Source organism: Manduca sexta, chromosome 5 (genome assembly GCF_014839805.1).
Source record: "Manduca sexta isolate Smith_Timp_Sample1 chromosome 5, JHU_Msex_v1.0, whole genome shotgun sequence".
NCBI lineage: Eukaryota > Metazoa > Arthropoda > Insecta > Lepidoptera > Sphingidae > Manduca > Manduca sexta.
The window spans coordinates 5,993,622-6,010,084 of NC_051119.1; the positions used below are offsets into that span (position 1 = coordinate 5,993,622).

General features: G+C 35.5%; 1 protein-coding gene across 3 annotated transcripts in view; it reads right to left on the bottom strand.

Annotated features, from left to right (window-relative positions):
- LOC115452912 (laccase-4) overlaps positions 1-16,463 on the bottom strand; it is a 102,539-nt gene that overhangs the window by 12,165 nt on the left and 73,911 nt on the right. For all 3 annotated transcript variants that reach the window (XM_037444420.1, XM_037444416.1, XM_037444429.1), the window contains exons 6-8: positions 14,900-15,092; positions 13,853-13,976; positions 28-139 (exon numbers count right to left, since the gene is read on the bottom strand). In XM_037444420.1, the coding sequence (XP_037300317.1) occupies positions 28-139; positions 13,853-13,976; positions 14,900-15,092 (429 nt within the window). The remainder of the gene's footprint in view (positions 1-27; positions 140-13,852; positions 13,977-14,899; positions 15,093-16,463) is intronic.

Sequence of the window (16,463 nt, forward strand, 5' to 3'; positions counted from 1 at the left end):
TACGGTGGATGAGAGATTAATACGTACATTTCATCACAGTCCATAAGCCCTCTGAACCTGATCCAGTAGTTGTCTATCTCGTTGTTTGCATCCAATATGAAGTCGTAGCGCTCGCCAGCGTAGGTTACAAGTGACGTTGCTGTAACAAAAAATAAATTACTAATTTTTATTCATCGGTTCTTTACAAGCCGTTGGGTTTTAAAATCGCATGCTGCAATATGTCTATAATTTTAAAATGTTAAAGTTCCAAACCCGACATTTAGGTTCTAAGTTTAAAATTCCTATTTTATATTTAATAGTATAGAGAACTTAACTTAAATTATAATTTTAAAAAGTTCCAAAGCCGACATTTACTCCGTAAGGTCGAAATTCCTATTTTATGTTTAGTCGTTTAGAAAACGTTGGTGTTTTTATTGAAGAGCTGTCGATCAATTCAAATGATCATAGAACCATTGACTCTCCTTGACCCATCAATATGAAGAAAATTATAGTTAAACAAACATTTTTAAAAACAAGGTTCATTTAAATGCTATAGGTGGTATGTTTCTTATATCTAAAAGTCCGCCTGGGTAGGTACCACCGCAATGGCTATTTCTGCCGTCAAGAAGCAGTGTGCTACTGATGTGTTCCAGTTTGAAGAAGATTGTAGACAATGTAACTACTGGACATAATAAGACTTAACATCTCATGACTCAGGATGGCGAGCGCAGTGGAATTTCAAACATGACTTTGTAAATCAATTGATGTATGGTGTTTCTACTGTATATCGTATCGCTTACTATCAGGAAAACGGCAAGCCCGTCTCGTCATTCAAACCAATAAAAAAATGTTCTAAAAAGAAAAAATAATTTAAAAACCTTTAAATTGAATTAATTTTTGTCTTATATTAAGAAGGGATAAAAGCTCTTCGTGAGATTTCCTTTTATTAAAATCAAGTTACATTTTATTGTATTATCTACACACTGAAACTAGTTCATTTTCTAGATCATAACTACATCCTCGCAGGACCATCAATCAAGTGTATATTCGTCTAAGATGTAACGTCAATGGATTATGCAAATCCTATTGAACGGTGAGAATTGACTACTAGTGGTATTGCAGCTCTCGCCAACTGACAATTCCCAGCACTTCTGGAATGTGCTGCCATGAATTCAATATTAAATCAGCTAGAGGGTCGAAGTTCCAGAATTATATTTTAGTCATTATTAGTCGGATTACATCCATTTGAATGTTTGGACATACATTAAGTTAATTCCAGAAGGGGTAGGCAATGAAGCAACTGTTGTACCTGCTTATCCACATGTTTGGAGATACTTTCACGCGTTTATTCCTGAAGGGTTTGGTAGAGCAGCAACTGTTGTAGCTGCTTTTCGCCGTGTGCATTCCGTCCCTTAATGCGATAGTGGACGAGCCTATCGTCATATCGGGCACAAATTCTAGACTCCGGGCTAATATTCAGTAGAAAAACTGAATATCACTTTGCTCGTCCCGTCAAACCCGAGACCTCATCACTGCAGTCGTATTATAATACAACTATGCAACCAAAACGGTCAATTTAATACCGAACTATTTCCCTTGATGGTTACCAGATTTATATTAAATTAGCTTTTGCTTGTAGTTCTGGTTTTTTCGAGACTCCCGCCCTCACACACACCACTACAACTCCTGTAAGCCAGGATCAGCAGTGGCACGCGTTTTATGACACCGAGCAGTGCAGCTCTGCTTACGTGAAAACATTTATCCAGGATAAAATGATGACTATATTTTAAGTTAAACCTTTAGCAATACATTGGTGAATATTACATTCGATTCCATGCAATAGTTTTTGCATGGTATACAAACATACATATCGACAAAAAAACTGTTGTTTTCGCTTCTGTTGCTCTAATAAAGAAACCATATTAGTTTCGCTTCAACAACTATAAAGTACAGAGAGTCTGTTACAATTGTATTATATTTTGTATAAATGTAAATTGCCTCATATCAAACGACTCGCCAAAACAAGCGTATATCGGACACTAATTATATACTACACAACAAAACTCCTTACAAACAAGATAGAGAGACGAGATTTACTTTGAAAAGTCAAATAACGAGAATAAAAATTTGTCGTGACCCGGTTTTGTTTAAAAAGCGATACAGTGTAAGCCGCGGTGGTGTCGTGAAAAATCCCTTTGACACTTGACGCTCTCTTTGTAGTTTAACTTATATCTAAAGAATATTTCACTATATCGTATTCTGAGGGGCATAGTTTATTTTTTTTATTAGCCTTTGCTCACGAATTTGTCCGCATGGTAAATATTTCTCGGGATATAGACCCTATGGCATTCAAGAAAGCTTCCTAAATGAAAGAAAAAAATCGGTTTAGTAGTTCCTCAGATCAAACAAACTCTTCAGATTTATATATTAGTATAGGTTATTTTTTATTATAATATGACACAGGACTGATTGAATTTTCTACATACATTAAGAGACATATGATAAATGTGGCGTTTATTTGCTATATCTTCTTCTGGTCCTAAGTCCCCACGGCGGGGCAGAGGGTAGACACAAATAATTTATTTGCTATTTATTTGCTAGCTTTATTTGCTATATACAGCATACTATTAAGACAGCTTGGTAGTGAAAAATCAATGTGATTTAAACTTAATAATCATCTCTCGACAGTCGACATTCGATTGGACCCCACTCCAGTTACCAACATGTGCAGTAGGGTAACATTGCCAGGCCCATATACAATTTAATTCAATTTATAAAGTGAACTATAAAAATTGATACAATTTTAAATATCCAAAATGACAAATGCCAAATAAATAAGTCTCTCTGACTGTTTTAAAGGCGTTTGTAAAAGTTTTGGAACTATCGGTGAATTATATCGACAAGAATATTACTCGTGTACAAGACCAGTTGTATACGTATTCAAGCTCTTCTACCACCGAGTAGAACCGAGCAAGAACAATTTTAATTTCTTTTGTTAACGAATGTTAGACATCGAAATAAAAATAACTTTTGGATTTTATCGCCAATTTTTATATAATATTTTTTTTTTTGACGTTTCTAAGACTTTAGCCTGCATTAAACTATTGTTTTGTTAATAAAATTATGTGAAGAAATGCATTATACGTTTTTATGGCAGAAACTTTACTGGTAAGTTTCTTTTATATGAGAGGCTGTCTGGGTAGGTAACTACAACTCTTTCATCAGACTTATTCATTACTTTCTCTCCTCGGTTTTAATCATTATTTATAAGGCACTGCCTCGGTGGCTAGGCGTGTTACGGTATGACGGTAGTTGCGCGGGTTCGATCAGTATAGTATATAATCAGTATCGGAGTCTGGAATTTGTGCCCTTAATGGCGATAGGCTCGCCTCCTACGTCATGAGACCAAATACACATGGCGAAATTGGGTTTATCTACTCAATATCAGCCCGGAGTTACGCACGATGTGGCGATAAGCTCGCTCCCTATCACATCACAGGACGGAATACGTACGGCAAAAGGGTACTGCAGATCCTCTGCATAGCCCTTCTTGGATAGAAAGTGTGAATGTATCCATAACATAATGAAATGCCCCATATGGCTACCGCCAACCGCAGTAACTTCACAATTTTATTTCCCCAACAAATTCCCGGCATCGATACCATTTCTAACGGTTTTAGTAAACGTCTGACCAGGTCCGGATTCGCAGCTCTTTGATCCCTCCTCTACATTTGAATATGTAAATTTGAAAAGGGGATGAGTACGGCTAAACCGGGGAGCGTACTCTGTACTGTGTCGCAGGGGTTTTTTTAATCGGCTTTTGGTTAGCCTCTATCGGACTTGTTTAAATTTAATCCTTTTACATTGAAAATATCTGTCTTTGTTATATTAAATACGATACGAACTTAATGCAATGGGTATTTTGGATAAGACACAGTATGCTTAAATGATAATAGAGACTAATGACTTTAAAATAAAAATTGTAATAGACAAATTACTTTAATTAATAAATAAATAATTCTATTTGTAATATAATTTAGTTATTTTAATAGCTGAAGTCGAATTCCAGTGTGTGTGATGGTTTTACAGCATAACGAGTTACCAAATATCATAAAGGTTTAATTCTATTTTAGCATAAGCTTTGTTGTAGTAAAGTTTTAAATCTTTGCATATAATAAAATCTAAATAGTAACACTGATATGGGGTCTTTGCAACAGAAGCTAAAACAACAGTTTTTAGATTTTTTTATCTGTCTGTATGTTTGTGCACGCATCACGCAAATACTACTGCATAGAATTGAATGTAGTTTACACCAATATATTGCTAGATGTCTAACTTAAAATAGAGGCTTTATTCTATCTTGGACAAGTAGAAAGTGGAGTTTTATCCCGGAAAAACTTATACACGCTGGCGGAGCAGCGATCAAAAGCTAGTTATTAAATCAAATGCTAGCGGCGATCCGCCTGCAAAGGCCATGTAGGACTAGGACTTGGTTAACTTTATTGCTATTAACCTGAGAGACACATGTTACGCCTTCTAATTCTACGAAATGACACTGGTTGCAATGACCTTCCAACCAGAACACAATAGTGCATACACGTTGATATGGAAACGACAATATAAATTATTATGATTCTAAAAAGGGATATTCGATTTCTTTTAAAAATTACTCATCAACATCTTTCAAAAACCATTTAAAAAACATCGAAAGTAAAACTTAAAATAAGCCCTACAAATGTATATTATAAAGACATTTTTAACGTGAATAAAATCCAACTTGTCCCAGCGAAGTTCATAATGAGGGTCGAGTTAATTTGGCGCCAAGATGAGGGTCAGGCTCCCAGGAAACCACTTAATTACGTACCTGTACGAAACTCGCCGGCTAAACGCGCGTTTCCGTATAGTGCAGAAAATTAATGTTGATTTTAATTTAAATATTAGTTCATCTTGGCTGTACTATCCCTTTGTGTTCGATTTTTGAATAATCAACAATTTATTCAACATTTTAAGTTATTGATTTATGAACGGATCAACATTTAAAATAATCGACTTTTTAAATGTATTTTTATTTTTAAATTTATTCGATTTTTAAATAGGTTAGTATATGAAATAATCAAATATCTTTAGAACGAGTGACTGATGACGTTCTTGGAACTGAAAAGTAATTTTCATCAAATATCTATTTTCAATAATCAGTAACAGTCCCGTTTTGTTTAACTTTAGAATGGGTAACAAATCAATATTTCGAAACAAACTGATATCAACTCATTAATATTTGAGTTACAAAACCTAGACAGTTGAAGTGTTCAAAGTTATAGCCTACCTTTATTACTTATCTTTAATAATAAATAGCCTATAAATTAGATATAAAACATCCCACTAGTCTTACCTAATAAGAAGTACTTACTAAAAATGAAAATTATAAATGCGAAATATTCTAAAAATCTATAGACATAAAATCTTTTGCTTTTATTTTAAGCTGTTTTTAGCTTAACGGATTTGGATGAAATTCAGCAGTCGAGTAAATCACATCACACACACAACATCACGCATTTATCCACGAAGGGGTATGCAGAGGCGCAACCTATATCGCCAAGTGCGTTCCGTCCCATGATGTGATAGGGGGCGAGCCTATCGCTGTATCTGTCACAAATTCCAGACACCGGGCTGATATTGTGCAGAAATACCCAAATATCTCTATATCCGACCCGGGATTCGAACTCAAAACTTCAGAGCATTACTGTACTGCATGCAGTACAACTACGTCACCGAGGCAGTCATATCATGATTTAATATAAGAGCTACATTATATCCAAAAATTCAGTCTTGAATTCCGATAGTCTACGCGTGGAGTCGTGAGCAGCTAGCTATATCAAAATTAATTTAAATATTACACTTAAATGAACACCGAAAAACATTTATAATAATAATAATATCAGTCCTGTATTATATACTGTCCCACTGCTGGGCACGGGCCTCCTCTACTACTGAGAGGGATTAGGCCTTAGTCCACCACGCTGGCCTAGTGCAGATTGGTAGACTTCACACACCTTCGAAATTCCTATAGAGAACTTCTCAGATGTGCAGGTTTCCTCACGATGTTTTCCTTCACCGTTAAAGCGAACGATAAATTCACAAAAAATACACACATGATTTTAGAAGAGTCAGAGGTGTGTGCCCTTGGGATTTGAACCTGCGGACATTCGTCTCGGCAGTCCGTTCCACACCCAACTAGGCTATCGCTGGCTGAAAAACATTTAACAGAAACTAAAAGGAATGTTTGTGTCCCGCGTATATTACGTAAGAACAAGATTTTCGCGCGACTTACTAAGTCTCAACTAATTTGCACTTTGATAAACTATGTTATGAGAAAACATTTGTTAGAACCAAGGGTTATTATACTTACATTATGTTATTTAATTAAGTTGCATGAGCTATTAAAATAAAACAGTTTTTCTGTTGTTTTCGCGGTTTTAATATTTTACCCACTTATTCATAGACGTTTTTTTAGTCAAGGATGGAGCATTGCTGTGATAACAAGTCTGTTTCTCAGTGCTGACGGCATGGCAGCCTTCGCAGTGCACAGACATAGGGCCGTTATGACAGCCAACTAGATACAACTTAAATCTAGTTGGCTGTCAGATAAACAAAGCTGAGAAACAGACTTGTTATTACAGAAATGCTTCGTCCTTACATAAATAACGTCTATGAATAAGGGGGTTACTTTTCTCTTAACATTTCGAAGACTTTGCAGTCTTCGTGACCATGGGAGGACTGAAGTGTCGAACGACCGAGTAGTCTTATATGAAAGCTGACACCAAGACACCGCCCTCGGTTCTTGGGTTCCAGTCCCAGGATAGGCAAAGTGATTTTTCTACTCAATATCAGCTCGGAGTCTGTGTGACCGATTTGGCCTGATTCTTTCAACATACAAATTAAGAAAATATTTAAAAAAAGAACTCAATAGGTTACAAGAGACTCATAATCGCAAATTTTTAAATAAAGAACAAAGATTAAAATCGATTATTAATACCAACCGATTTTCTGGATAACTCCCCTAATCTTTATTAAGGATTGTGGAACTAATTAATTCCTAATACCACTACGTAGAGAACGCTTCCAGTAAGGGGATTTCTTTACTCCGAAGCGCCTATCTTATCTAACAAGATTATCTTTGTGATAAAAGTCCCTGTGATCCTTCTCGCTTGGGAATAAACGTTAATTCTAAATATAATAGAAAAGTTGGGATACTTGTACTAATTTATAAATTATAAACTCGGCGAAGCTGTTTCGAATGGTGAAAGTTCTTGTGTTGTTTTCACTTTATTATTTTGATATTTCACTTTATTTTTAGGATTTTTTTTAATGTTATTTTTCATGTAAGAGTAACTATGTTCTACGTAATCAAATCAAAGTATATTAAATGTATATATAATATAATATATGTATATATACTAGCTGTAGCCGGCATGCGCTGCAATACCACGTGAAGTAAAAGAAATAAAGAATATAACAAATAAATAAAATAAAAAAAATGATTGGTAGTATAATATGTTTAGTAAAATGTTTTTTATTCATTAAAGTAAAAAGTTCCATAAAAGAAGTTCAAAGAAAATTTATGTATTGATTTTTCAGGCCAGTACCCACACGAGCTGTCCCATGACACTGTACCAAAGTTTCATCACAATTTGATCAATGGTTTTGCAAGGCATACAGGACAAACATTGATTATTATTTATATAGATTTTTGTCTATAGACCTATAATATCCTCTCAGATTTTCAAATAAAACCAACCTTTCGGCATTACTCACAAACTAATTTTACAATTCTGACGGTTTAAAACAGACCAAACCACAAAGACGTGTTATGCGCATATAAATACGAGATCGGAATTTAAAATTTTTCCTATCGCAGGAAATTGAAAAAGTTGGCCGCCGAGTAAAGGCTCAAGTGTGCGAAGTCTGTCTTTACGGGACCGCTCGAGTGCATTTAAAATAAATTATAATTGGACTTCGGCCCTACAAGATTATAAAACGGTTGAATGCTATAGATAAATATATTTTCAAATATCAAATACTTTATATGTTTCAGCGTACGAAAAAATTTTATTTATTTTTTAAATTTCGAAGCGTATGTAAAAGTTATAATATTTTTTTAAATATCAAATAAATACTGAGGAATATTTTTTATGCTATATAAAAAGTTTGTTTAATATTCAGCCTACATCTAAATTTAGTATATACAGCCAATAATATATCGTATTTACTAGTTTTATCTAAATCTAATAGTGACACCCGCAACGGAATCTATTTTTTTCGGTATTTTATGTTATATTATAATGTAAATTTACGCCATTAAGGAGGTTATATTGTCCTACATGAACCCTATTATCTTTTTTAAATTTTAATTTAACCACAAACAATAGAGTGATGGCTGCGTTCCAATATAACATACGAAAATACAATTTTTATTCATCGAAAATTCTAGATTGGCTCCGAAAGCTATTTGCATTAAAATCTACATACACGGGTACTTCCTTATGTCTCTGAGAAAATTGAATGTTACGGGAAAAGCAGATTTACTTAGAACATGGCCGTAAAGAGGGCGACAATTTATTTCACTAGCTTACTCTTAGAAGAACTGACACAAAAACTTTATTAAATAGAGAATTTTGCTCTGGAAATCATGTTTTCCGTATCAAATATTCAAATAATAGTACCTATAGTATTTGCCATTTTGTATATTACATATTGTTGAAATAAAACTATTTTATCGCGATTATTTATATTATTATTTTCTCCCGACGTTTCGCAAGTCTTCATTTTACTTTAACTTGCTGGAAAGGAGTCTTCTCTACTACTGAGAAGGATTAGGCCTTAGTCCACCTCGCTGGTCTAGTGCGGATTGGTAGACTTCACACACCCTCAAAATTATTATGGAGAATTTGTCAGGTATGCAGGTTTTCTCACGATGTTTTCCTTCACCGTTAAAACAAACGAAAATTCACAAAGAATACACACATAATTTTTAGTAAAGTCAGAAGTGTGTGCCCTTGGGATTTGAACCTGCGGACATTCGTCTCGGCAGTCCGTTCCACAACCAACTAGGCTATTGCCGCTTGACGCCAACACGCTGACCTAGTGAGTATTGGTCAGCAGTCCTGGATTTGTAAATAGGCTGTATAGGCCGCGGCCTGTGGGCGGCAGTCTCTTAGGCGCGGCAGATTTCAGAGGACGCTCACTCGATTTAATTAATCATTCGTTTACTTAACTTTAGTGCCTTCCATAATACAAACAAATGGAAAATTATTAAGTATTTTAGAAACCTACATACATACATAAACCTATCTACATTGGGCGGCGGAAAAAAAGTGGCCTACACTCAGAAAAAACATAAATCCGGCACTGATTGGTAGACGTCACATACCTTTGAAATTAATATAGAGAGCTTCTCAGGTTTGCGATGTTTTCCTTCACCGTTAAACCAAGCGATAATTCACAAAGAAAAGCTTTTTGAATTTTAAGTACGTATATAAAATTTTGCATGACGTTGAAACGGAGAAAAATGATGTACATGATATTTAACATTATAATTTATACCATGATTTTAGTAAACAAATTGATTTTGATTGAAGCTATGTTCTACGCGAGGTAACCTGAACTAATCAGCTTAGATTTTAGTCGTCAACCCGAATGTCACCAAACACCAGGTACATACTAATTTCTTCCTTTCAAACATCTGACAAAAATAACAATACGAAACATCAACAGTTTCGCGCAAAAACAATACGTTCAATCAGTTTATTTCTACAATCATTGTACTGTGCAGTCATTGCGACGGTAATAACATTTCAGCCTCATGGAAATCATGAAATCTCGCATGCAATGTATGTAAGGCTCATAGTACAGCATTGTACAGAGTACTCACTCCGTTATTCATTATTATACCGACAGCGCCAATGGCGTAGTTGTAATGTGTACGACTACAGCGCTAAGGTCCCAAGTTCGAATTCTGTATCGGGAAAATTGATACTTGGGTCTTTCTTATTTTCTTTCTACGTAATTTACTCAGTAAAGTTTTCAACTCTGCCAATAGCAACACCTTATTATTTATACAATGTTGTGACTTGCTATACCCAGAGATATTAAATGCTAATTGATGGTCAAGCAAATAAGACGATAAGACGAGCTTCTCGTTCGCCTGATGGTAAGCGATACGACCCTCCATAAACAGTAGAAATACCATCCAATACCTAGAATTACAAAGTATTGTTTGGTATTCCACTGCGCTCGCTATCCCGAATCATGAGATGTTAAGTCTTATTATGTCCAGTAGTTACACTGGCTGTAATGTCACATGTATACAGTTGTTTCGAAGTGAAACTTCTTTAGAATCGTTGTGATTTGAAACTCGATGAAATGAAAAGACGTCACGATATTCGAAAAAGGAACAGCGTTCAACCAACCAGCATGCTACATTTGGCATACTTCTGTTATTAAGGCGGTTAAACATTGCTCTAAATGATAGTTTATTGATAACTCCATTATAATTCAAAAATATAACAGTAATATCTCATTCAACCCTTCTGTAATAAACTGTGCTATAACGCACTAACCGCGCACTGCGTCGTAATTTTAAAATCCCCGAAACTTTATGGTAAACGCTTTTCGCGCGTTTTGCGTTAAAATTAATGTAAAACGAGCGCTAATGTGAAATTATTCATTGTGACGGCGGTTTTCTATTTGTTACAGCGTTCTGCTTCATTGCACTATACGCATTATGTACAATAACATAGAATATAAATTTAATTAAATTAATACATGAACGTTTTACTTTTCAAGTAAAAATTATAGTATATAGTTTTCTTTTGTTTACTTTTTAAATGGTAGAATGACTTCTGTATTTGGTCACCTTATACTTCATTTGGTGATAGTCAGCAGTGGAACTAACTGCCAAGACGAATGTCCGCAGTTTTAAAACCTAAGGCCTCTCTCTTCTTCTCTAACTTTTCTTAAGTTATGCGTGTATACTTTGTGAATTATCGCTTGCTATAACGGTGAAGGAAAACATAATGAGGAAACCTGCATACATCAGAAATTTATTATAAGAATTTTGAAAAAAGAAGTCTGCCAATCCGCCTTCGGCCAGCGTAGTCTCATCTCTCTCAATAGTTAAGGACCCCGTCCCCAGCAGTGCGACAGTATATAATATAGGGTTGATATTATTGTATTCTATCCCAAGCGTTTCCTCAGACATCGCGAAATAGGCTAGTTATATTTTGGCTTATTTCTTTATTTTTTAATACTTCTCTATGTCTGTTGGGTTTCTTTCATACATATATGACAAAAATACTTCTGTATGTCTGTTGGATTTTTTCCATACATGCATGGCATATTATCCCACCTACACCTGATGGTAAGTGGAGTGGGGTCCAATAGAATGCCGACTGACGAGAGATGATTACCCCTCGGCAGTCGACACAATTATGCCGGCCTGTTGGAACTGGATATACACAGGCTGATCCCTGAACGCGACTCACTACGTGGGCCACTATGGCGGGTTTTAACACCTTGTGTACAGTGGTGGTTATCACGGATATAAAATACATCATACCACTAGCAACCTGGCCCAATAAAACTTAAACACGTGTGAAACAAAATAAAATACAATTCGTTATTTCGAAAATAAAAACAGAACAATAATTTAAAAATTTTATATTTTTAATTCAAAACCTAGTTTAAAAATTCAATGCAACTTAGAAAATTTTATTTGAAATATTGATAATTCAAATGGTGAATCCAGTTTCTCAGAAACTTCGTCGGAATATTTCAATATTTAAAAGTGGACATACGGTATTAAAACTAGGGTTGGCACTGGGAAATAATTTAAATATAACTTTATGATTTTAATATTACTTCGTAGTCATGAAATATTAATTTAAAGTTTGGAGTACAACTCATACACTGATATTTCACCGTATTCCTACCGTCCTTTTGTATAATTGGGGACAATTATATAGCTATATTGTAGCGCATAAATTCAAATCCCATGCAACTCAACTCTGGATTCACGAATCAAAAGATATATCCGCTTATTCATAGACGTTTTTTATCGAAAGACGGAGCATTGCTGTGATAACAAGTCTGTTTCTCAGTGCTTTCGGCATGACAGAATGCGCAGTGCGTAGACATAGGGCCGTTGTGATTGATTAATATTGAGATACAAATTGAATCTAGGCTGTCAGATAAACAAAGTTGAGAAACAGACTTGTTATCACAGCAATGCTCCGTCCTTAGATAAAACACGTCTATGAATAAGGGGGTTAATCGATAGCCGTACTTTATGGAATACAGTCCGAGTATAACTCCCTATAATCAATTTAGTCGGTTATTTATTACTATTAACTATTATAATATTCTGCTGGGATGTATGGTGGCCTGGCATGGCCAAGCAAGTCAGTTCTTTCATCACTTACTTAAGGTGGTAGGTCTCTCATATGTGAGAGTCCGCCTGGGTAGGCACACACTACACACTGTCGCCAAGCAGCAGTGTGTAGTTTCTACTGTTTATGGACGGTCGTATCGCTTACCATCAGGCGAACGGCAAGCTCGTCTCGTCATTCAAACCAATAAATAAAAATAATAATAGAACAAATCTCTGCGTAATATTTAATTAGGCATGTATCCGCGTCATATCCTTTACGACCTTTGGTAGTTTTAAAACAATTCTTCACTCAAAATCAATAATTATAATTTATTTTAAACTTTTTCTTAACCCAAATAAAAACAATCTTAGAGGAAACAAACACTTAAACTGACAGCCCTAAAACTAAGCCGACGTCATCCGTACAGGGAAGTCGACAAATTCACTGTTTTGCATATCATAACGAGACGACACGAGTTTCAATTAGCCTTTATTCGTATATTTTTTCGCTTTGTTAACGCTCACATTGCGAATGCTGAATTTAATTTGCGAAATTTTCGCATTTTACCTTTTAAATTTGTTGATTTGAATAAAGAACTGTTATAGTGTAATATACTATTAACGTGTTTAAATCCCGCTCAAATTTAAATAAAGAACGTTACTTTTGTAGTGTAATATAGTATTAAAGTATTTAAATCTTGATCAGATTTGAATAAAGAACTTTACGGGTATAGTATATATGTTTAAATCCATGTACTACTCGTGAATATTCTATTCGCAATGCTAGAACGCGCCTAGGAGAAATTGCTAGGAACATAGATTTTAGGGATAAAAGGTATTGTCTTAGATTAGCTTTTATTACGGCAGAAGGAAAAAATATTATTTACAGGTAGTTTATTATGAACCGAAATGTTTAAGTCGCAAAATAATTACGTAAATAATTGATTTGGTTGAAATTTGGCATACGGGTAAACCATGTTTTGAATAAACACAGGCTACTTACTTTCTTGGTAATTATTTCCCTAGTAAATAATGTTTTTTTCTGCATTTCTTAATAGAGGACGCTAGCGTCATATCGTATTTTAGAGACTTTTGTTACAGGAAAGGCTTTTCATCGGCCGAAACCGAACCATTCTTCGTTTCACATAAATACAATAATTTTATTATAACCAATAATAGTAAGTCAATGAATTAAATGTTGGTAACATCTTAAATGTATTAACGTATACCCACTATATTTATCTCTGCGCCATTTCAGGTTAACTGGTACAGAATGCATCTGGCATTAAGTCCGCCTTTACACAATATATATGAAGTGCAATAAATAAATGATTGTTAAATTTTTAATATAAATTCCGATATTGTCATCAATTTAAAACCAAGTGTGAGTGTAGAAGCAGCATTTTTGAAAGCAACGTATCGAAAGTAAAGTACAAAACAATCTCTTACCAGTAATAGGTTCCAGGTCGTAGCCGTCCGAAGCAATGACTGTTATGTTGTGTCCGTCCACAGACATTTCTATAGGGCAGTTAAGAAACTCCGCGTTGATCACGCGAAAACGGTACCTATAACCCTGAGGACAAAGCACACAATCCAATAAACGTTACATGACTCTCTTTGCGGTTCGTAATGCTTCAGGACAAAAACATTTTAGAGCGCAAAAGGAAAGTTCGCTTTTGTTCTTAAATTTGTGCGTAATGTATTTATGAAATTATATTATTGTGGGTAACTTTTTAAAATATTTTCTTTCGTTGATTCGAGTAAAGATGATTCAAGCGAGATTGTAATATAATTTGGACTTTTGCCGAAATAATGTATTATTTTATTTCACTGTACATATTTCTCGAATACTTTATATTAACTAATAAAATTATTATAGTAACTAGAGAGCTTCGGTGGCGTAGTTGTACTACATGCGCGGTAAGACAGCGCTCTGAGGTCCTGGGTTCGAATCCCGGTCCGGGCAGTGATATTTGGGGTTTTTTGCTCAGTATACCCAAAGTCTGAAATTTGTGCCCGATATGCCGATAAGCTCGCTCCCTATCACATCATAGGACGCAACACACTTAGCGAAAAGTGGGTGTTCTGGTTACACCTCTGCATACCCCTTCGGGGATAAATGCGTGATGTGTGTTTTTTTTACAAAAAAAAATTAAAAAGCCGATGTCCATACATTAAAGATATTGAAAAAGACTTAGGGTCTTTTAGGGGAACAGAAGTTAGAATAACAGTTTTTAGAATTTTTGACTGTCTTTATGTTTTTACACACATCACACGTATTACTATAAACTGCACCCATCTCATCAGTCGCCATTATATTGGACCCCACTTCATTTACGTTACGGAATCAGCCTATGTATATCCGGTTCCGACTGGCCGGCATAATTATGTCGACTCTCGAGGGATAATCATCTCTTGTCAGTCGACATTCTATTCAAATCCACTTACCATCAGGTGCTTTGGGGTCATTTTGCCTTGCACGCATAAAAATCTCACCTGTTCAACATTAAACCTAGCAGCCTTCATGTACACCGGTTTCTCAGTATCATTATTGAAGATCTTGAAGCGTCCCACGCCGTTGATGAGAAGTGTCGGTGGCTTGTTATCCCCTGAAGAGTGGTGGTGGTCGGTGAACATCCCCACGGCCAGCTGATGGATCCAGTCGGTCACTATCATCACGTGGTCTGATCTGCAAGGAGACAGTATTATTTTACCATCACTATTTTGAGGCAGAGGTGAAATTAAATGTAAGTGAATTTCTTTTCGACAAGTTTATTTCTTCCCATGATGATAGAAGGCGGGAATTTGTCGTGTACAAATTTAAGATTTCCAGGCTAATATTGAGCAGAATACTCAATATCACTTATACTTACACAGCGTGCATTATACCACATTATAACTCCGCCACCAAAGCAGTCATATGTTTTGCATTTTATAGCATACTAGCTTTTGCTCGCTTCGCCCGCTTGAAGGTGTTTTCCGGGATAATTTTTTGTAAGTTGTAGCCTATGTGTTTATCTGATGTATAACCAATATTACTGTAAAGTTTCATCCAAATCCGTTCAATAGTTTTTTTGTGAAAGATGAACAAACATATATACATCCTCACAAACTTACGCATTTATAATATGAGTATGATGCAGCCAATATTATACCAATTAAAAATGACAGCTGCATGAATAAAATAGAAAAAATATTTGACATTTATATTCAATCAGGTTGTAATAATTGACTGATTGTTTTTACCTGATTATTGAAAATGAATCCTAATAACTTAATGGCAGATAACATTTCCTTTAACATCATGAATCAGGTTCTAATACAAAACCTAACAAACTTTAAACTGTGTTCGAAACTCGAATTAAATCCAAATCGAAACGCTAGATCGAATGAAAAAGTTTAAACTGTTCAAGAACGATACGTAAATCGAATTTAGAACGACAAACTGAACGAATGTAGAAACAAATTTTCAATAGCTCTTTTATTAGTAAAGTAGTATGTAAAAGACTGGATACAGTTTAAACCAGCTATACTGAATCTCAATTAAAGCGGCGATAGTCTAGTTCTGAATGGGAGGTACTGCCGATACGAAGTCTCCAGGTTCAAAATCTCAATTAAAGCGGCGATTGTTGGGAATGTAAGGTGTTGTCGATTCGAAGGTTGCAGGTTCAAAACCCAAGGGCTTTCCCCCGAGGCAATTCTTGTGCGCTCGTTCTCCACACTAAATGCACGTCCATGCACGGGGGGACATTTGCCGCGACTGTAGGCACAGTTAAGTGTGTATACCTCATGGTTCCAATTCCCATTGAGCCCTATAAGTGCTCGTGAATAATTCCTGGCTTTTTCCCTACACCCATCCTAAAAGGGTTCCTTCTTCCTCTACTCTTCCTTCTCCAGATATCCCCTCTCAACTTTCCTCCAGGTCCCTGAAGTCGCTAAGACGGGGGATTCCAGTATCCCATTCGGAGGTTTGCCCCGGTATTGATTGCGGGATTCAATACAAAAAAAACCCCAAGAGCTCGAAGCTCTGACTTTTCTAAAGTTTTGTGAGTTTTTGTGA